The 22,802-nt window shown below is 41.3% G+C and overlaps 1 protein-coding gene across 1 annotated transcript in view; it reads left to right on the top strand.

Moving 5' to 3' along the window:
• Nucleotides 1-22,802, top strand: part of MTHFD1 (methylenetetrahydrofolate dehydrogenase, cyclohydrolase and formyltetrahydrofolate synthetase 1) — a 51,183-nt gene that overhangs the window by 25,958 nt on the left and 2,423 nt on the right. Inside the window, exons 9-26 of the mRNA XM_033108171.1 lie at nt 2,436-2,563; nt 3,088-3,185; nt 3,336-3,509; nt 4,149-4,285; nt 5,863-5,909; nt 6,545-6,652; nt 6,795-6,869; nt 7,051-7,153; nt 9,039-9,115; nt 9,741-9,881; nt 11,137-11,205; nt 11,475-11,586; nt 11,694-11,833; nt 13,938-13,979; nt 16,510-16,610; nt 17,459-17,636; nt 19,900-20,007; nt 20,559-20,711. Of these exons, the coding sequence (XP_032964062.1) occupies nt 2,436-2,563; nt 3,088-3,185; nt 3,336-3,509; nt 4,149-4,285; nt 5,863-5,909; nt 6,545-6,652; nt 6,795-6,869; nt 7,051-7,153; nt 9,039-9,115; nt 9,741-9,881; nt 11,137-11,205; nt 11,475-11,586; nt 11,694-11,833; nt 13,938-13,979; nt 16,510-16,610; nt 17,459-17,636; nt 19,900-20,007; nt 20,559-20,711 (1,991 nt within the window). The remainder of the gene's footprint in view (nt 1-2,435; nt 2,564-3,087; nt 3,186-3,335; nt 3,510-4,148; nt 4,286-5,862; nt 5,910-6,544; nt 6,653-6,794; nt 6,870-7,050; nt 7,154-9,038; nt 9,116-9,740; nt 9,882-11,136; nt 11,206-11,474; nt 11,587-11,693; nt 11,834-13,937; nt 13,980-16,509; nt 16,611-17,458; nt 17,637-19,899; nt 20,008-20,558; nt 20,712-22,802) is intronic.

Below are 22,802 nucleotides of genomic sequence, written 5' to 3'. Positions count from 1 at the left end.
TTTTTCCCCAAAACAGGAATATTTTTAAGTTTCAAGTGTAGAGCAGGAAGTATTAGCCAGAGAAACACATAAAAGTATTCTTCCTGCTTGGCTTATTAAAGATAATGTGAGAAGGGCTACATTAATAGTAAGTGTTTTATTTGGAAGGATTGTAAAAAGAGGGAACAGTTTCCCCACCCTATCCCAATCTAGTCTTATCTAGCTTAGTGAGTTTTATACTGGACTCCATTATTAGGGGTCCCCAAATTAGATGTGAAAGAGTCCAGTCTCAGCTGGATCTTCAGTTGAATTTTCTTCATATAATTTCCAATGTAAGAGAAATTCTACGCCTGGGGTATTTAAGCAAGATGTTTGATGGTGACTGAAACCATACACTCTGAGATTTGAGAAGTGGTCACTTTCCAGACCACATCATACTTTCCTTGAAATACTGTATATACATCAGGAGGGCATTCAAGTCAATCCTGATAATGTTGGGTTAAGCTGCTCATCTAGTGCAGCATTTAGTTGTATAGCAATTGATTTGTCTCCTATATATGGAGAAAGGGACTAACATTAATAAATAGAAATAGACGCAGGGGTATTTTAAGCTAGCTTCAGTCTTAGACTATTAAAACCTGTACAGAGGACAAACTCTTAACAGTATTTCCTTGGCATTTTGAAATGACTTTAGTGGTTATGAGAGGAAATGTTCTTCCAGAACCTGCTGCTTTATTGTCTTCTAGAAACTTGAAACTATCTGGGGAGTTTCTGTTCACTAGGTCCGTATAGTACATACGGATAGAAAATATGTTGTGTATGTAGCATGGGAAGAGAAACGCCTATTTTGGAGAATGCTTTTTCTATTTCAAGAATATGCACATTTTCTCACTTGATTCTCAGCAAGCTTGTGAAATAAGTAGTATTAATCTTTTTTTTGCATTTTTGGACTCCTGATCAGTAAGGAGCCCACAGAAGCTGAGGATGGGCAGTTAGTGGAAGAGCTGGTCCTAGAGCCTAGGCCTCTTACTTCTGACTTTATGGCTATACAGTAAGTCCTCACTTCATGTCCTCAGTAGGTTCTTGGAAATGGCAATTTTAACCAAAAACAGCGTATAATGAAACCAGTTTTACCATAGGCTAATTGATATAAACAAGAGTTACGTTCCTGTGGCATATTTCTGGTCACAAAAAACATTATCAAATTTCTAAAATAAAGACTGAAACACTTCTAATATTAAACATTGAAATAAATGTGAGCTATACATACATTTAAGAAAGATGAACAAAAACAAGTAAGATAATTATGTTCCAACCCACGTCTCCCAGTTCCGGGTCTTCTTAGGTGGCCAGAGCCTATCCTGGCAGCTCAGGGCCCTCGACTGGAACCAGCCCTGGACAGGAGGCGCGCGCACACACGCGCGTGCACACACACTCAGACTGGAACAATTTAGACACACCACTTAATCTGATGTGCACATCTTTGGGATGTGGGAAGAAACAGAGAACCCGGAGAAAACCCACACAGACGTGGAGAGAATGTGTAAACTCTACACAGACAGTGGTCCCACCCTGGAATCGATTTTTTTTTTCCCCATCAACATTATAACAAAATGGTGTTGAATGAAACTATGTTACTTGAGAACTGCTGTACCCTGAAGCTACCTCTCTCGGTTGTGGCGATCCGATCAAAGAGAAATCCGATCAAAGAGAAATGTGAAATGGCTAAGATGATACCAGATCCTGCCTCAGAAGCCTTAGAGCTGCGAGGTCTGTGCCTGACCCGCAGCCCCTCCGGAAGTGCACTGAAGCCAAGTGTAGGGTGTCCTTTGTGTGAGAGAGCAGTGATGCAGCACTGGGTTTTGTTCTCTTGAATAGCTATTCTTTGCTGGTAAGATTTGTAGTTATTCTTGTATCCTTTTAAGGAAAGTAATTATATTCTTTGCCTGTTGCATACATTTAAGTAGCTGCTCATCTTTGGAATTGGATGTTGAATTGTTCCTCCATCTTATTTTGGAGCCTACAAAATGCTGACAGTTGCTGTAGAAACAGTATCTGGCAGCTGTGACATAGTTGGAGCTTTGTGCACCCAAAAAATTCCTTTGTAAGCTTTAGCAAATTAACATTTTAAAAGGTGCTCATTATATATTGGGTAGTTGGCTTTAAGAAAAAAAAACAGTTGTTATTTTATTTGCGACCTGACAGAGTACAAAAGGATGCTTCTCGTTCTGGAAAACCAATTAAGCACCTTGTAAAATAAGTTTCTTCCTAGGAAATAGCCAACACCTGTCATCCCATAGCTTTTAAGTAAAGTAGGCACTTCAGCCCAATGGGAGTACACACCCTAACTCTACTTAGTTTTTGGAACAAGCTGTTGTAGTTGATCACTTAATTTAGAAATAAACGCCAGGATTACGATTCTGAGACTTTGAATTTTTTTTCTCCCCCGTGACCAGATGATACAAAACCAAGTGGGAGAAAAGTGGTGGGCGATGTGGCCTACGGTGAGGCCAGAGAAAGGGCAAGCTTCATCACGCCCGTTCCCGGGGGCGTGGGACCCATGACGGTGGCCATGCTCATGCAGGTGCGTGCAAACCAAAGGTTCTGGAATAGCGCTAAGAAACTGGTAGCATTCAAGTTCCTGCTTTTCTCCCCACGTAGACACGTCAGGAAACGATCGAAAGCTAAATAAAGATGTGAGTCTATGGAAGAAACAAGGGAATGGAAGAACAGAGAAATAGAATGAGGAAAGTAGGGAAGGCACAAATCTAATTTACTTTGGAATGTGACACCTTGAGGAAAAGAAAAGTGCAGACACTGCCTTTGCCAGGTTCGTCTTGGCTTCCTTGCCCTTTTTTACGACACCCCGCCTGATACGGGGAGAGGCAAGCAGCCCGGGGAGAGGCAAGCAGCCCGGGGCATTTTGGGTGCCTGTCACTCTTGCCTAGAACTGAAGCCTGTTAATCGGTGGATCATAAAGCTGTTTGAACTTGATTGAGCCAGAATTAAGCCAGGATTGTGATTGAACTTGATTGAGCCAGGATTAAGAATTGAGGTGGAGGTTAAAATCATCGCCTCTCTAAGTTCCATTTATGTCATTTTGTTCAGAGCACAGTAGAGAGTGCAAAGCGTTTCCTGGAGAAATCGAAGCCAGGAAAGTGGCTGATTCAGTATAACAACCTTAACCTCAAGACACCTGTTCCAAGGTAAAAATAAAATTTTACCGGATTAAAAGCTTTGTGGATTGTCATTTTGTAGCCATGGCTACATGGATACCCTGTCTGCTCATTATTGGGATGGGATTGATTAATTCAGTGAATAAAGACTGATAACATCTTTTCTATATTTCTTTTAAGTGACATTGATATATCACGATCCTGCAAGCCAAAGCCCATTTGTAACCTTGCTCGAGAAATTGGTCTGTTCTCCGAGGAGGTAGAATTATATGGTGAAACAAAGGCCAAAGTTCTGCTGTCTGTGCTGAAACGCCTAAAGCAGCAGCCCGATGGGAAATACGTAGTGGTAACTGGGTATGGTTTCTACTCATTTGCTGATCAAATCTTGATATTAACCATGATTATTACTACCAGGGATTGCATTTTCACCTAGCATATATAGTGGCGGTTCCTTTCATTTGGTTTTAGCATTTTCACAAGTATTTTTTTTATCTAATTTGATCCTTATAGCCACCATGTGAGGTAAGAGTAGATTATAACCTTTCAGAGATGAGAAAATTTGTCAAGTTGTTCATCTAGTAGGTGGAAGAGTTGGGTCTTAAAACGTAGTCTTCAGATTGAATTGCCTTTTTTCAACCCCCAATTCATTAAGTCAGTACGTCTACTGTGCATTCATTTTTATTGCTCAGCATAAGGTTACCTATAAAAGCTAGGTTTTGAGACTAAATTGAGAATTTAAATCGTAGCAGTGTCTTTCTACACGGTCGGTATATTTGCTCCTTACAGTTTGAAGAGGTAAAGCATAGCCGTGTTGTTTTAATTTAAGGTTTGGGGGAAGTTACCACTAAGACGCTTGGAAAAGTTCCTTTTCTGGTCATTTGTCTTATTATTCAGATTAAGCGTCTTTCTCTAGGATCTGTTAGGTCTGACGTAGTGATTCAAATCAATTTCATTCCATAAATTTAATTTTCCTCCTTTGCTTTCATCTTGAAGAATAACTCCAACGCCCCTGGGGGAAGGGAAAAGCACAACCACAATTGGGCTGGTGCAAGCCCTTGGCGCCCACCTTCATCAGAATGTCTTCGCGTGTGTCCGGCAGCCTTCTCAGGGCCCCACCTTTGGGATAAAAGGTATCAGTGGGATTAGACCTCGGGTGGCCAGAGGGCACCTGCCTCTCCTTCAGTCCTCCCCGACCCACTTGACCCATGAATGCTTATGGCGTGTTCCACTTATTTCGATACTAGGAGTGTCTTCCTCACACCTCCCTATGGTGGTACTTCTGGTGAGGCCTTTCATGGGATCACCCCAGGGCCTATTGTCGCTATGTGACACTGCACCTAGATGCCTGGGATGGGTAATACTAGGCAGAGGTGCTTTTATGTGACTCATAGTTAACTGTCACAGTAACAATAAAGGTAGTCATAGCCACCAATCACCATGTTGACTTCCTAGAGATACAGACAAATCCTACAGATGTTTTACCCTATGGGAATAAGAAAAGCCTACCTTTACTACGTATGTGTTTTATGCCAGGTTTTGTGCTAAGCAGTTCACACGTATTATTGTATTTTCTAATATAAGATAGTATTATCTCCATTTTGCAATGGCAGCAACTGGGACCTCAGGCAACTGGATCAAAGTCACTGGTGTTACATATCCAGAGTGGGCCCCATGTCTTTTTTAAGCTCTAAGACAACACGTATTTCTTTTGATTGTATGAAAACATGTTAGTAATCATACTTCCCCTTCAGTTTTTGATAGCTTCAATACTGTAAACCTATTCTTTTCATTAAAATTACTTCTGTTAATTATAATAGGTTCCAAGAGTTAGCTTTCTTATTTGCTTGGTAATAGGGTATCACATATTCTGCTTGTCCTCGTGATTACTACAAATGTTAACTCAGGGTACAGCTTTGCACCTGTTCTGCCTATTGTTTTGATTTGTTTTATACATGTGCTGACTTAGTTCTGCTTTTGAGTTTGTCTTGACAACCCCATTTAAATGTCAAAATGAGCTTTTTTCCTTGTTCTGCTTATTGAACCCAATATTATCCGTTTTCTTATATCATGAATTGCCCCGTTTTCATTGTGCGGTGTGTGCCTCACAAAGAAACTAAAACAAAAACAAAAAAAAACCCCACAAAATCTGTACCTTAAATTGATGTCTATTTCACTGATAACTTGAATACCTGGATATTTTTGACTGGCCTTTGGTTAATAATCCAAATGGGTCAGCAAAAGTCTAGTAGTTAAGCTGTTTTCTAATATACATCTGCTATTTAGGAAGAATTGCAGTCTCTCTGTGTTTGGTGTGTGTATTTTAAATATTCCTTTTTTTAAATGCCAGAGTAGCATTTATGAGAGTATGAAATTGAACAGGTTTGCCTTCATATAACTAGCCTGGGTCTTTTCACAGATATTAGGAATCTGTTTCTAAAGACAATGAGTAGGTGTGTATGTGTTCATGGTTCTGTGTCAAGTTAGACTCAGATTTTAATTGAGAGACTACTCAGTATCACATAATCACGTGTTTTAACTTGGTAAAAGAAAATTAGAAAACATTTGATCACATCTGTCCCAGTGGTCATAAAAAGTAAATAAGTACTATGCATAGCGCTTATAAAAACCGATTCGCTTTTATTTGACTTCCAAATGTCTTGGTGGAGAAGCAGATTAACATGAGTCTCACCCTTGACCTGTCCTCTAGGTGGTGCTGCAGGTGGTGGCTACTCTCAGGTCATTCCTATGGAAGAGGTAACGTACTCTGGGATGTGGTTGAATCAGACCAGATTTTATTATAGTTTTCCGTTCCAGAGGTAAAGCTTTACTGTAGAGGTCTTAGTGGACAAGCGACTTGTTTCTCAGCAGAAATGACACTTTAGGGAAAAACATCTCAATTTGCAAACTTGTGAGACAGCTTAGTTTTTTGACATGACAAGGACTTCAAAGCTTGGCTTTCAGTGGGAATAATTTTAAGCAAGTGATCAAATGAAGCACGAGATTAGGAAGAACCAACATGGAGTAAATTCAGAGTAATAGCTACAGAAGTAGGAACAGTGTAGGCACAGAGTTGGGTTGCTCCAGTGTCCTCGTCGTTTGATGTTTAAAGGACATGCGTGTGTCCTCAGTAATCCAGTGTTGCTGTTGATCCCAGTGGTGTGGCGTTCATGATTACTGGACATGTCACTTAGGGAAAAACCACAATTTTCCTTAAGATAGGCAGTAATTTATGTTTTCAAGCTCTGCCTGTATTGGGTGTTTGTCCACTAGCTGTGCTGCCATCAGTTTTCCATTGGCTTTAACAGAGGCATTGATTTGGTTGCAATAGAATGAATGTTGGAAGGATGCAGAGAAGTTGGAAGACTGATGTGGCTTCTGCTCTTTTGTAGTTTAATCTCCACCTCACTGGTGACATCCATGCCATCACTGCAGCTAATAACCTTGTTGCTGCAGCCATTGATGCCCGGATGTTCCATGAACTGACCCAGACTGACAAGGTATGATGCTGAGGCCCCATGGGCACTTTTGAAACGGTTGAAGCACCTGAATTAATGTTGGTCCCTTGGGTGCTGATGATGCAGATAGCAAGGTAGTGGGGTTCCTGTCATTTAAAAAACCTTTTTGTTCCTTTTCTTTAAGGCTCTCTTTAATCGTTTGGTACCATCAATAAATGGAGTGAAAAAGTTCTCTGATATCCAAATCCGAAGATTAAAGGTAAGCTTTTCCCTTCTTCATTTTTGATGTTGTATGAAATTAGGTGATTGGTTAGGAGGTGTTTCCCTTCTGAATTTAACATGGTTTCTATTTCCTAGAGGGGACCCTATCTGGAGATAGGGAATCAAAAAATTTTTTATATTTATTATGCTTTTGTTTGTTTTGTCTGTTTTGTCTTCAGAGACTAGGCATTGAAAAGACTGATCCTACCACACTGACAGATGAAGAGATAAACAGATTTGCAAGATTAGATATTGATCCGGAAACCATAACTTGGCAAAGAGGTACCAGAGCCAAATACACGCACCCTTTTCTTCGGGGATACTGCATACCCCATACCCTCCATAGGAGTTATTAAAATGTGAGGTCTGGAAGCTTGTGTATTGGTATTTTCGTGGATAAGACATGACCAAAATGGTGACATTCATTTTTCTGGCCACCTTCATCAATCTCTCTCCTTATAAGCTGTTATCAGACCTTCTTTTGTTGAATTAGTTGGACATTTGCTGGCTATTCACTGTTGATTGCAGTGAGGGTGGTTTCACAGAAGTTCATGCATAAACCAAACATAACATTTTGCAAGTTCATTATATGCAAACAATTTTCTAGTGTCATGAAGTAGAAAAATTATGTCTAATCCCTTCTTGAATCATGTTGCCCTTTATTCTCGGAACTCTTATCTGGCATGAGTGACTTGATTTTTCTTGTAGTTCTCTAGCTTGCCTACTCATTTTTACCTCACTTTATTAAAGTCACTTGTAACAAAGTAGGTAGCCTTAAAGGTTTAAACACTTGGGAATTTAGTGAGTGAGTTGCGTAGCTTCACTGCCGTATGTTGCTTTTCTCTGTGTACAACTAGCCCAGCTTAGAGTTTTATTTTGTACCGACAGTGCATCCATTGTCTATCCTGTATCACTGCTGAGAAGGAATTTTCCTCCAGTCCAGCAGAATGCAGCTAACGGCCAATTGATGGACCGTATCTGTGCTTTTTGTTGGCTTAGTAACTGTTGCTATAATAGCGAATGGCATTTTTAAGATGACTCTCTTAATATATAAAACCACATTGATATTTTTCCCTTTGCTTCACCAGCTTTAGACAGATGGTATAATATTTTATGAGGAAGAAGCTAAAGATCTATTTTGAAAATTTAGTGTCCCATTTGCTTTTGCTTTGCTTTATGTCTAATTCATGCTTTCTAAGAAAGTAGAAGCAGACAAGGCAAAAAAGGACCATACTTATTGACTGGTTACGTATACAGAGAAGTTAGGTACAAGGAACTTGACACTATATGTTTTGAAAAATAAGGGTAGTCTCCAACAATGCATTATATACTTCACTTATCGTGTGTGTGTGTGTGTGTCTGTCTGTCTCCCTCCAAATGCTGTACAATACATTGCTTTTGCTGTTTAAATTATTACAGTCTTTATGGAAAATAATTTGGCATGTTGTCAAGTACCTTAAAAATTCCTCTCCTCTTTGACCCATTTGGAGTGTAACCGGTGTGGTGGTGTTATTTTTGTGTTTTGTTGTTATTGTTTGGCACATCATTCAAAAAACAAAATCGGTAAAACACTAAAATATTAACATTAATTAGTCCTGGGAGGTAGAATTAAGATTAGTTGGTTGACCTTTGCCATGTTTTCCAAGAATATACAATTGGATAGATATTCTGTCATCTGAATGGAAATTATTTCTTCTAAGTGTGCTAAAGGAAAGAGCAGGTCTATTACCCAGCATGCTTCAAAAGGCATTTGCCTGGCCCTGCATTTATGGCTCTTGTGTTTCTCAGGGTGGTGTAAGGTCAGTGAATCACCCCACAGAACAACACCACAAACCGCAGCCTTTTGAAAAACTATGGCCTTCTCTGTTTTTCTTGTGATTTCAAATGTACTTTAAAATAGATCCCAGATATCTAATTAATTGTTTGAATTCCCTAGACAGAATAAAACCAAATCACTCCACATTCCTTTTTTAAAATATAATTCCTGCACGTTTATAATATATGAACATCATGTCTTAACTTGAACCCATATTCTAGCTTTGCCATCAGTTTTGAAATCAAATATTAATAGACATTAAGTTAGACTTAACTGCTTTAAAATTTGGCTGGTTCCTTTAAGTTTATGGTTCTTTTACTAAACATTGCTCTGTACCTTCCCTTTCTGTAGTGTTGGATACCAATGATAGATTCCTGAGGCAGATCACAATAGGACAGTCTCCAACGGAGAAAGGGTACACACGGACGGTAACTATTTATTCCTTTCTAAGTAAGTTAGTTCAGATTAGCCAGATCCTTGCTCCTTCCATCCTCCTCCGTCCCCTCCCATCCGATAGATACTGCCAGGTGTTATTCTGCCTTCTCCCTATTAAAATGGAAGTGAGTAGGTGTGGTATTAAGCACTCCTGACAGTTTTTGCAGTAAATCCCATGTGTCACCTATGTGTTTCTCCCTCTAGCATTTTTTCCTGGAGGTGGAGAGCCCCAAGTGAATATCCTTACACAGAAATTGATTAAAATTGCTTCTCTTTGAGGCTATTTTACAGTCTGTTTCTTCGGTGTAAGAGCCTCTGTGTTGTTCCCACTGTATGTTAGGGAAACCATAACTTCAGGATTACAGCCTGCCTTCACAGGGATTATTGGTCCCACTAGGACATTTATTTTTAAAAATTGACTACTCGAGGTCTTAGAATAGTTAATTATAAATTTTTTCTATTGGTGGATTATTTTCATTAAGTTCTTTGTGTATTACTCTGTTATTCTATCCATTTAAGCTAATCGTTTAAGCTGCGAATACAAACGAGGATTGCTTTTGTAATTCATGCTTCTGGTTTAACGACGTTTTCCCTATTGTGTCTTTTCCCTTCCAACAGGCCCAGTTTGATATCTCTGTGGCCAGTGAAATCATGGCGGTCCTGGCTCTCACCAGTTCCCTAGAAGACATGAGAGAGAGACTGAGCAAAATGGTGGTGGCGTCCAGCAAGAAAGGAGAGCCTATCAGTGCCGAAGATCTGGTGGGTACCCTGGCGCTCCAGGCTTGGTGATGCACCTGTGTCCATTGTCCTAGCTTCTCTCGGCAGTTACCGATAACAAAAGTTATGCTGCAGTTAACCAATAAATTCAATAAGCTTTTGCTGCCTACTGATAATTATGAAATGTATAAAAAGTACTTCATAGTATAATAATAGGTAGCATGCGCCAGTAATAGACCACAGGTTCCAGGTGATTTGAGCAACATCTTCAACCTGTGAGTATTCTCAAAAGTGGATGTGTGACCTCAATTTGCAGATGACATCAAGAGTCTGAGTGAGGCCCTTGGTAGCTGGGCTTGGAGTCACACCCTGGCTTCTCCCCAGGAGGCCTCCCTGCACAGAGGCCTCTTGTCGTGAGGTTGTTGGCCACCATATCCACGCTGATAACCACATTGGGAATACCGCATTGTGCAGTTATCTGATGGTCCTACTGGGCTTGTTCTCCACTTGGAGGTTATTTCTGAACTGTCTGCATGATAATATGAGGTTTGCAATGAGATAACCTTACGGATTAATTTTTTAAAAGCCTGTTTGTGTTGATATACACCAAAATGATTGGCCTGTGATTAAGCAATATGTCAGATGAATTCAGAAAAGGGGGAAATGTTAATACCCTGTTTTCACAGTTAATATGTGTAAGGAAGAAAATTGTTTTAAAATTTTATACCCAAAGCAGGAATTTAGAAACTCATTAAAACTGAAAATAAATGGGATCCCTAATTTTATCTTACTTTGTTACCAATTTGTTCAGCTGCGGTTAGACGGCTTAGAAGAGGGACCTGATGTTTAAGAGTTGGTATTGAACTTCTGGGTATACTTGCAGTTTCAGCTTTGGGAAACTCATTGAATTTTTGTTTATAGTCATTTCTGTCCAGACACCAGAGTTACAGATAATTCATTACTTGAGGAACTAGCATTTCCGTGCTATAAACCAATTTAAAATGGATTCCCCTGGTTCATCAGCAACAGCTCAATTAAGATGCTTATTTCCAGAATTGCATGTTTTTCCAAAAATTACATGTGAATTTCACTTTCATTCTGTCTCATCTGGCTGCGTAAAATAACTAGTTACTTCACAGTGTATCCAGAAAAAAATAAATAAATGGGTGGTCTAGTTTTGGCGAAAGTACTAATTGGTCCAAGATGGCTAAAAAAGGAAGACCTAACAATGTTGAATTTTGGTTTTAAAACGTTGGTTTGCCGGTAGGAATCGACGCTTCATGCCTTTGTTTTGTAGGGAGTGAGTGGTGCATTGACGGTGCTCATGAAGGATGCAATCAAGCCCAATCTCATGCAGACATTAGAGGTGAGCAGAGTGAACCCTGCCTTCCTGAGTTGGTTTTCTGTGCTCACACTTTTCTTGAGTCACAGACCTTCTCTGCCTGCTCATCTGATCTTCACACTCTTTCTCACAGTTGTGATTGGGACATTACTGACATATAAGAGACAGCTTCGTACTTAACTTTGGGGAAATCTTTTTCTTTTGGAGTCCACCTGACGTTCACTCCCTTGACTGTGCGATTCTATTTTGACGCAGCTTGGGCAGCTTCGCTCAGGCCATCTTGATTTCCACAGGGCACTCCAGTATTCGTTCACGCTGGACCGTTCGCCAACATCGCACATGGGAATTCCTCTATCATTGCGGACCGGATTGCACTCAAGCTTGTTGGCCCTGAAGGGTTTGTAGGTGAGTATTTTTGCAAGATCAGTAAATAGATGGTGGTGTTTTGTTTTGTTTTATCATCAAGGATGTTGGGATGGCGTTCTTACAGTTGCTCTTGTCCTTACTTCCAGTGACTGAAGCAGGATTCGGAGCAGACATTGGAATGGAAAAGTTTTTTAACATCAAATGCCGGTATTCTGGTCTCCGCCCTCATGTGGTGGTGCTTGTTGCCACTGTCAGGGCTCTGAAAATGCACGGAGGTGGCCCCACGGTGAGGATCAATCGTTAGAAGGCTCTGATTGTCAGCAATGTTGTGAAGGCTAAGGGGAAGCTGGATGTCTTCTGCCTGTTTCATCATGAAGCGGTTCTTATCTTCATGATTAATAGTGTGTCAAAAACAAAGGATTTTCAGACAGCTCTTAGACTGGCTGCCTTATCACTCAGAGACACGACCAGCTCTCAGCATTTTAAGAGGGCTGAAATTAGCTTCATAGCCTACCTGTCTGAGGAAAATCTCTGGGTTTTCTCCTCCAGGGACATGTGCTTGCTATATCCACAAACTCCTTTATTTTCAGACTGTTCTTTTAAAATCTCAGTCCCATTTCCCCTTGAAATAGTGACACTGGCAGCCAGCCAAACAAACCACGTAACTGAGTCAGAGGTCAGCCCCTCCTTGAGCAGTGCATGCTGGATGGGACCACTGACAGCCTAGAGTGGGAGGGAGGGGGAGAATGGCGGATACGCTCAGGACTGCCTCTGGGTAGTAGAGAGAAACAGAGGTTAGGACTGGTTTATGTTCAACTCCAACCTGAACTTTGTGTTTTCCTGAATCCCTACTGGTTAGAAATTTCATTTTTTATCCTATTATTTTAACACCTTTTCTTCAGCGCCTGCATGTGAAAACCTGGTGCTAGTTTTCAGAAATTAAAGAAGTATTAAATTCCTATCCCTCATGAGAGGGTCTTGTAACTTAAGAAATAAGACCTCCTTCACCTACAGAACAAAAATCAATGTTTCTTAGTGCATTGATCAGGGTTTTTCCTAATATGTCAATTCTCAATCATTTTGGTCTCAGAACTTCTTTACACTCTTAAAAATTATTGAGAGCCGGAAAGAATTTTTATTTAGGTGAGTTATATCTATAGATACTTAACTATATGAGGAATTAAAACTGAGTTACATATGAACATAGGTAACATTTTTTTAAATGAAAAGTTAACTATATTTTCCAGAACAAATTTTAGGCATTGTATATTTTTCAGATCACTTCTGTATCTGTCTTAATTGAAGACCTCTGGAATCTCATCTTCTGCATTTAATCTGTTGTGATAGCCCCTGTCACGTAATCTTTGGAAAAGTCCTTTGTACACTCAAAGAGATGAGAGTGAAAAGAGCCATAATATCTTAGAATTATTAAGGAAATAGGCTTGACCTTGTGGACCCCGTGAAAAGATTAGGTCCCTAGGCCTCACTGTGAGAACCACTGGCATAACACAACCCAGCACACCTGTGCATTCTTACTTGTCCCCAAGGTACCACAAGCACTCCTAGCCCAGCACGTCCCCTTCTGCCAGCAGTGCAGGATGCATTCCCTTTTTCTTCCTGATCATAACCAACACTTCTCTCTTGTACCCCCCCCCACACACACACACACTCACCCTCACACCATTGCACCTCCTTTCCACCTGATCTTATGGTCACTGTCAATTTGTTTCTTCTTAATCACTGTCCATTGCCTCCAGCGGGGTCCCTGGAATCGGCACCTTCACCCCGTGCTCATCCCTGTGGATGCAGCACAGCCAAGCCACCAGGTACCTCCGTTAGAGTGAACCTACTGCTTAAGTATCTTGACACCTTTAAATAGGCTGTGAGAGAGGAAGAGAAACGCTGTGTGCCACTTCCATCCTGTTTGTGTTGCTCACGCACCCCAGTTCAGCTCCACAAAGCCGTGGGTCGGCTCCAGACCAGCTCATGCTCTCGTCGCAGGGCTTGTCACAGACTCCATGGGCAAGGCTGCCAGCTGCCTTTCTCCCTACGCTCACCTTTGCTTCTGCCCCCGCTGACATGTGCATCACGCACTGAGGTTATTGCCCCTTCCTAAAATGCATCCCTTCCCCCCACCTTCATAGGTCTGGCCTTTCTCACCTTCTCAGTTCAGGCCACAAAGGTCCCCACTCTGCTCAAAGCTGTCATTTTTGTTCTGTGTTGTAGGACTGATCATGCGCCCTAAATCCTTGGGACAGGAAACGACCTTACACTGTTGCATATCCCCCAAGTGTGTAGCTTCTGGCCTTCAGCTCATGGCAAGAACCGTTTTAAGCTAATATCTAATTGTAAATAGAAAATGCCTCTGACTTTGCTTCCTTTCCTTCCAGGTTACTGCTGGACTGCCTCTTCCCAAGGCTTACATAGAGGAGGTAACTTCAATTATTTCTAATTACTTGACCTAGAAAGCACCACACCCTGAATCAGAGTTTCTCAACCCAGCTCATTTGGAAACAAGTCGGGGTATCACTCTGACCCAGGGTTGGTTCTGGGAGCAGGAGATACCAAAAGGTCTGCAGTGTGCTGAAGAATTGAATTAAATAGAGAAGTGCCTCATACAACAGGATTGCCCACATAGGCTGTCAGTAAAACCACTGCCCTGGATTAATGGTTCTCAACTGGGAGCGATTTTGCCCCCAGGGGTCATTTAACAATGTCTAGAGACATTTTTGATTGTTATAACTGGCCTCTAGTGGGTGGGGGCTAGGATGCTTCTACACATCCTACAGTGCACAGGCCACCCCCAACTACAAGGAATTATTTGGCCCAAAATGTCAGTAGTTCTGAGGTTGAGAAACCCTGCACTAGGGTAATGGAAGTTTCTTTGTCTTCCCTCTATTGGCTGGTTGATTGCCAAATGCCATTCAAGTCGGAAGCAATATAGGGACCTTTTTTGAAATGTCTTTTCCTCTGCAGATTTAAATCCATATTAAAGGACCAAGATATAGTCAGCATCCTGGTTATTTTTCTAGGCAAAGTTTCCATACGCTGATTTGGTTTATAGCTGGTTTATAGCGTCAAGCAGGAGCTCAAAGAATTGTGAGCTTGAACCTTTTCATACGTATATTATTTACCATCAAAGACTCGTCTCTAGAGTCAGTTTGGGGTGGTTATATGAGACATGGGCTCTCCTGTGAGAGGGTAAGGTCAGCTGCTGTCACTAGTTCCATTTCTCTGCCTTTTGGGAAGCTTTTAAATTGTCAAGCAATACAGGGTCACTGTACAGGCCCCAAATGAAGTATTTCAGAAGCAGTTAGGAAAGAATTGTGGGTGCCTTGAGTCTGCCTGTCTTCTGAGTTCTGATTTGCCTTTTATGGTCATTTGTCTGATTCACGCGTAGGAGGGGAATTCACAGTTCTGGCCCTCCTGCCACCCCACAGCCTTTCCTGTGTCTAATTAACATGACGGCCCCTAACTGGCCCAGCTGGTGTCTTCAGCTAAGAAATTCTACTTATTTAAAACTGTTCTCAATCAGTCTTACAAATTAATTGGCCTTCATGTGACTAGAGGTAAAGAAATAGCAGTGCTCTTTAGAATATCAAATAAATCCTAATCTCTGTTTTCAGTTATTAAAGGAAAAAAGCATAAATCATGTCTGTAATGACCTCAGATTTTCTACCTTTAACTTACCACTTTTACTGCTGTCTCATGGACTCCACAAACCAAGAGCTTTCACTGCTGGTTTTGCTCATGATCCAGTCATATATTTTTATATAAGACTATTATATTTTTATTTGTAAAACATTTAATGTATTTTTAAGCTTATAATAATAACGTACCCTTTGTTTAAAAATTAAACAATATACGAATATAATTATAATTTGAGTCTTCTTAACAGTTTGATGCATATTTCTCAATATTTAAAAAAATTTCCTGAACATACACACGTATTCTTGTATTTGTCCAAAACTGGAATTAATTAAGCTCTCCATAGTTTTGCAGCTTTGTACATCTTTGACAGGTTTCATGTAATACAGATTATCTCACTTTTAATCACATCTCCATGATACATATTGAGTATTTATATATCATAAATCACTGTTGTTCCTATTGAAGGTTTGTGTTATTTACAGTTTTTCAATGCTGCCAGTAGTGCTTCAGTAAACATACTTAAAAGTACGTTTTCTTAATTGCTTTCCCTTAAATTTTATAGTATTTAGTTTTTAAAGATTGCACTTACCTTGTTTTCTGTTCTCCCCTGTGAAGATTCATGGTTGAGTTCACTAAAACCTTTGAAAGCATCACTGAGAGAACTGACTCTGGGTGGTGAACACACAATGTAATACATAGATGATGTATTACGGAATTGTACACCTGAAATCTATGTAACTCCTAACCATTGTCACCCCAATAAACTTTAATTTAGAAAAGAAAGAAAGAATCACTGATTACTTCATGTTTTCTGACAGTGCTATGGTAGCTGGATAATGAATGCCAGGCACTGTGCTAGGCTCTGTCTTCAGATGGAAAGGTCTGGGCAGCGCTGAGTAAAGTTAGTTGTACCATTGTACCATATGAGTACATATAAATCTATTAAACACAGGTTTTATAAATATAATTTAGTTAAGGGTATCTGAGTCCCTTTAAATAGCAAATATGCTATTGAGACATGGTGTGATGACAGCAAATGTCCCAGCTCTCATGTTTTCAGGACAGCCAGGACACAAGCAGAGCTCCACTCCAATGTTACATAAAGGCTGGCACAGTGTTAGAGTCTCCACAGTGCACACTCACCGCGGTGTGAGAAATGCGTCAGTGCATCTGCTCTGTCAGCTCATCCTGACAATCAGTGGCTGCTGGCTCAAGGAGACAGGTTCCTTTTAAGAGCAACCTGCGACTGTTTTTACCTCTGCTCTCTCTGACCTCAGGGAGAGACCGATACTTTCACTGTTGTTTTTGTAGAACCTGGAACTGGTTGAAAGAGGCTTCAGTAACTTGAAGAAACAAATTGAAAATGCCAGAATGTTTGGAGTTCCAGTAGTAGTGGCCGTGAATGCATTCAAGTAAGTACAAAGTGTCATAGTCAAGGGGGGCTGTGGAAAATGGTCAGAAAACATCTCCCAGACGTTTTAGCTTTATTTTGATTCAGTTACTGCTGTGTGTTATTAAGTCTGCTTTAGGAGCCATTACTGATAGCCTGCAATGTGACAGACACCGTGTGTGTCACAGTGAACTCATCACCTCACCCACTGAGGGTCCTGGGTCAGATTTGGCTCCTGTCAGTTCCCTTGTTCTCCACCAGGTGGAGTAGGTAACACAAAGGTCTGAAGTTAAAAGGTCATAGCCCTACAGAGTTCTGTTATTTCACTGGGTCTGGTAGGCTGTCGTGGTGACAAAGAGTCAAAACGTATTGAGCTGGAAGTGTTCCTGCAAGGGAGAAATTTTGTGGGTTTTTTAGGTATTCTGAAGCTGGTTGGTCTCGTTATAATGGACTAACCACAGCAGAATGAGAAGCAAAATTTTTTAAAAGTGAGTGTGGATTTCTATGATGTGCCTGCAATGTTCTAAGTACTTTGCCTTTATTTACCATCTAAGCCTCATAATATCCCAATAAAATAAGTGCTACGATTATTCCCATTTTTACCCAATGGGGTTATTCCCATTGGGTGGTGAACACCCAATCTTTTCCATTTTTACCCAAATGGAAATCAAGGCACATAAAGCTTAAGTAACTGGCCAAAAGTCACCTAGCTAGTAAATTGTGGAGCTGGTATTCAAATCCAAAGAGTGTTACTTGATTAGTGTCCATTTATTAGCAGGTAATTTACGTGGGTTTTAATGGCAAAAGCAAGACAGATTCTGTCCTCTCCAGCCATGATCAATGCTTTAACATGAAGAACTGCCTTTACAGGACGGATACGGAGGCCGAGCTAGAGCTCATCAGCCGCCTTGCCAAAGAACATGGGGCTTTGGACGCCGTGAAGTGCACTCACTGGGCAGAAGGAGGCAGGGGTGCCTTAGCCCTAGCTCAGGCCGTCCAGAGAGCAGCTCAGGCACCTAGCAGCTTCCAGCTCCTCTATGACCTCAAGGTAGGTTGCTTGCTCTCTGCACAAAACCAGATAGCACAATGAGGTTTCTGTGTGGCTGCCTCTGTTTAGAGTCCGTGTTGAGCAGCTTCAGCCCTGTGGGTTTGATTCCCAGGTGGGTGAATTATGACCACAGCCTGGACCCTCAACTCCAGACAGCTTTCTTACTAACACATGTTACTGCCTGCTTAACAGGAGTGGGTACAGGCAAAAATGGCCCTGGCTCACATCCTTACTTTTGGAAAGGCTCACAGTATAATCTCTTTGCTGGCAGGAGAAAGGGTTATATATAGAACTGAAAGTATAATTCACTACAGCTTTAAACCAGGGTACCAACCATATTATGGCTAATGGCTAAGGGGCTGCATCCAGCTCAGAAAAGTTTTCTGACCGTTTCCCAGTAATAGGGGAAAGCAGCGTGCTCCACAGCTGACTTTGTGGTACAGGGCTGCCTTGACTTCACAGAAGCCCTCAGGTGCAAAACAAAGCACCCCGGCTGGCTGCCACATTCTTTCCACCATGGAGTAAACTGTACAGCGTCTGACCCAAGCAGAAGCACTGCTTACTTTGTACAGTAAAGTTAGTTCAGAGAAAGGTTGTTCATAGTCCAGGGTTGTATTTTGTTTTCCTTTCTCTGTTCACGTGCTTCAGGACGGGACTGGACGTTAAATAGGATGCCCACAACTGGAAGTGGCATTAGGGACATGGGATGACGTGGTAGCTAATTCTGCTTGTATTCTCTAGGCTGGTTCTTGGCTTGGTTTTGAAAAGATAGTCATAGACTTTCAAAAATAGCCATTAAAAAGGTAGAAGGAAGAAACTAAGAAACGCTGCTACTCTTGGATTAACATTCTTCTGTGTCTCTCAGCCCCTTGCAGATATAATATATTGACAGTTAATTAACACGCTCCTATTGAGCTTTGAGCTTTAGTGTTACGGACCGTTTTGAAAGTCTGTTCAACCAATCATCTTTTTTGGAAATGCCATAAACACAAATTGGCACACAAATACAAAACATGGATAAGCACCCTCTCTAAGCCTCCCACCACAGCGCCTACTGTTAGGAACCCAGGTCCTTGAAAGCAAGCAGGAGACGGGGAAGAAGTGGGGTAATGAGGACTTTTAACCCATTTCTACTTGGAGCTTTGCTCTAAAAGGAGGTTGCCACTTTTTGCCTTATTTGGCATCAGCTGGTCTTAAATCACCCCTCAGCAAAGTGCTTTTGCTTCAGAATTTCTGAATGTGGCTTGGCCTTTACAGAGCCCAATTATAAGATGCGTATAAAAGTAAGCTCTGTTGTGTCTCATAGGCTGTAATTGAATTGAATAGTCACTTTATTTATATCCATTATGCAGAGCCTTTTCATAAATGATCACTGTTTAGTTCAAAAGGGAACTTTTTATAGGTAGCTTATTATTCCTTTCAAAAAAACAAAACTCACCCAATGTGTTCTTTTAGGCTTAGTAGCTAGAGAGTATAGAGGCAGATCTGTTGCCTAATTTCAGTAATTTGCTCATCTATGTTACCTGGGAATCCTTTTCCTTCCCATTTCCTTTAGGCAGTTGGTCCCTGTGCTGTTTGCTCTGAATCCTAGTGCCCTGGAGCAGGCTCAGCAGCACTTAAGGAGCCAGGCCCCACTTCTCTGAAATCTTGCCCTGGAGGAAGCAGCCCTGTGAGGCCCTCACTGGGTAGACCACTGGCCCATCCACTGCACTGTTTGCTTCGGGTGCCATGGAAGGCATATCCTTTCACACCACTCCCAATGTGTGTCAATCATATAAATCACCAAGTTTTTAAAAACTTTCTAAGTCACAGCAAGTAGCAATCAATATGTTGTGTTAAAAATAGCATCTGCCTCTCATACAAACCAGGAGTTGTGTGGATGGATATTGGTGGTCTTGTTTCATAAACAGTCTCCCATGTTTGCTTTGTCAGGAGATTGCTCTCCAGTCCTGGAACATTCTTTTTTTTTATTTAGGAAGAAATAACTGTTCTTGGATAGTCAGCAGTATTGTTTGTGATGTACCTAGTCAGATCCTAAATATACACACCTACATAGTAACTTTATCTCCATGGGACATTTTCCACTTGTAAAATCTGGGGCTTGGTATTAAAAGAAAATGTTTCTATCCCAATGAACCTCAAACTATTTGCATATCTGTGATGTCTATGGAAACATCTTCTGGCCCTTTTGGGGACTCTGTCCTGGGTAAACATCCTCAGGTGTGTCCAGTCATGGTCTCCCCGTCTTTTTCCTGTCTATCAGCTCCCAATTGAGGATAAAATCAGGATCATTGCGCAGAAGATCTATGGGGCAGATGACATTGAATTGCTCCCTGAAGCTCAGCACAAAGTGGAAGTCTACACGAAACAGGTATATGTTTGGTTGGTTTGTTCTTTCAACTGTTTAGAAAGCAGGCTTTGGAGTCAGAATCCCAGAGTCTCCCAGCCCTGCTGTCACCCACTGCTTCACTTCTCTGGGCGGCAGCTTTTCTCCTCTGAAATACTGGCATTGGATTGGGTGGTCCAGGCCCAAGTTCTTTATCTACCCATACATAGGTGGTATATGAGTGTGTGGAAAAGCCATGAGGAAATATGGAATGTCTTACTAAAATACTGAGAGCCTGTCTTCATTTGTGTCCTTTGTCTACTCCAAACTGTCATTCTTAATTGGTTATATAGATGCAAATAAAATACTCACGTGAGATACATGGTCGTGATTACTTAACTCCCTCACCCAACAGATTCTTTCCCTTTTCTTGGTCTGTAATAACTAAGCTGGAGGGCAGTGCAGGGGAGGTGGTTATAAAGCGAGCATAGATGTTTCAAATAAATTGAAGGATCCACATCATCACAATGCCCAGATGTTCTTTGTTGTGGCGTCAGCTTTTCATTTGTCCTGCTCCTGTTCCTTTCTTTCCCCAGGGCTTTGGGAATCTGCCCATCTGCATGGCCAAGACACACCTGTCCTTGTCTCATAACCCAGAGCAGAAAGGTGTGCCAACAGGCTTTGTCCTGCCCATCCGTGACATCCGCGCCAGTGTGGGGGCTGGCTTCCTATACCCCTTGGTAGGAACGGTGAGTGCATGCTGCAGGCGGAGAGGGGTGCCGATTCTTCTGTGCTCTTGGTCTTAAATTGATTGCTGAAGCCATTAAGCAGACGCCAGATGAGCAGAGTTCACTGCTGAGGAGAAAGTTGGAGTCAGGCCTGTTGCGATTAATCCTCTTACTGCAGACCATCTTAGTTTCAGTTCAAGGATGATGCCATGACTACTTGTGCTGAATAACAATTCTGTTTCCAGTGACAGTACGACCTTGACTGAAGCTGGGGTGGGCCTAGTGGATAGGCTGTGCTTATATATAATCACAACTGACATTTATTGGGCGCCTTTCACAGATTAACTCGGTCCTCCCAATAGCCCTGTGAGGTAGGGACACGGGCTCTGCACCTCCTGGGTCTTCCTGAGAGGCCTAGAGCTTATGCCTGAAATTCAGAGAATTCATTGTTTTCTCCCCCTTTAAAATGCAAATGAACCCTGTAGATGGGAAAGGTGAGGTTGCTTATTTACACTTCAAGATGAATTATCAAATGCCTTCTTACGGGTTATATGCTTATGAAAGGAGGAAAATTGCTAATAGGGAGGTAGAGGAATGCTTAAGGACATAATTGCAGTTTGGACAAACTTTGTCCCCAGGTTAACACTGATCCTGTGCCCAACTTTCCCCCTTAGATCCACCCGGTTCCTATATCTGCAGGCTGTACTTAACCTGCAGTACAGAACTGAAATATTAAACTAAGCCAATAGACAATGAAAAAGAAACCAATAGATCTCCTTTTGGAACTATATTATTCTTTCAATGTAGTAAGAAAGTGTTTAGGAGGTGGCGTTATAGAGTCAAGAGTATGTAACATTAAAGCCGAATCCTGTTTTCACCTCTGCTGACTTTGGGCAAGTGATTAAACATGTGAGCCCTGCTTCTCTCAGCTCTCAGCGTGTGGCGTGTCATCGCATAAGGGTGGTCAGACAAGCACCTGCAAACCAGTGCCCCTCAGCCACTCCAGAGAGCAGGAGGGTGGCTTTGTCATGCTCATCAGTCCTTGGCATTTGTAGAAATTCCCTTTTAATGGGAATGTTAAGCCATTTACCCAGCACCTTGAATATTGCAGAAACGAGTTCTTTTTGGAGAAATTGTCAGTAGCTGCTAACTAAAAGAGCAGTAACTGTAGCCTGTATTGTCACTTTTGATGTCTGTGGTGCCAGAGGGGTGACTCTAGCAATGGAAACAAAACTGAAAGTGGTCAGGCCAATGAGCGTTTGTTTGCCTGTAGTTCAGAGAGAAACAGTCTGCCCAGCTCAAGACTCTGTCATCTAGAACAAACTCACGCTATAGAAGCCACCTTGGATGAAGACATTTCCTCACATAATCTAGATAGCCTAACAATCGCTATTCTTAATGCTTCCTAATTACTGCGCAGGCCTGAACAGGACTCAGATGATTTGAGTATTTTATGTATTAATTTAAGGTGTGGTGGCTTCTTTTTGGAGTTTTATATCTAAGTTCACGTGTGTATGTACATTTAAAATTTTTTCTGATTATCAGTATAACCATTGTTTAAGAGAAAAAAAATCCTCTTTGGGAAAGAGTGAAAATGCTGAAAATCCTCACTGTTTTGGGGACCATCTTTACGATTTTCTGCCAACGTGCTCACACATGTCTACGTCAGTGGGCATTTGTCTTTATAATGTCATCTTCAGGCTTTTCTGCTAGGTGTGAGGACCCATCCCTTCCTTTCCCCACATGCAGCAGTTGCTTATCTCTTTCAGAATTTGAGAATAGAGACCAATACAGTATGTTCTGAGGAGTATTGATTGGCACTCACATGTCAGACTTAAGTTTTCCAAAGTGTAGATGTTTTGGGTTATAAAAGGTGACTCATCCTTTTCTATGACATTTTTATAGTTAAGTTGTAGAAGTTCAGCTTAAACTCTCTTCTTGTCTGGATCTGACTTGGAACTTGTGTGTATTCATTATACAGGACATTGTCACAGACAAAAATATACTGAGTTTTCACTTACAAGCCTTATGAATTTGCATCTAAATAGATATCTGTCAAAGCCAAGTCCCTAGAAAAGAAGCAAGAGCAAACATAATCCATAAGCATTACAA

The sequence above is a fragment of the Rhinolophus ferrumequinum genome, chromosome 6 (assembly GCF_004115265.2).
Source record: "Rhinolophus ferrumequinum isolate MPI-CBG mRhiFer1 chromosome 6, mRhiFer1_v1.p, whole genome shotgun sequence".
Taxonomy (NCBI): Eukaryota; Metazoa; Chordata; class Mammalia; order Chiroptera; family Rhinolophidae; genus Rhinolophus; species Rhinolophus ferrumequinum.
Note: the sequence above shows the minus strand (reverse complement) of the source record. Positions and strands in the feature narration are given on the sequence as shown.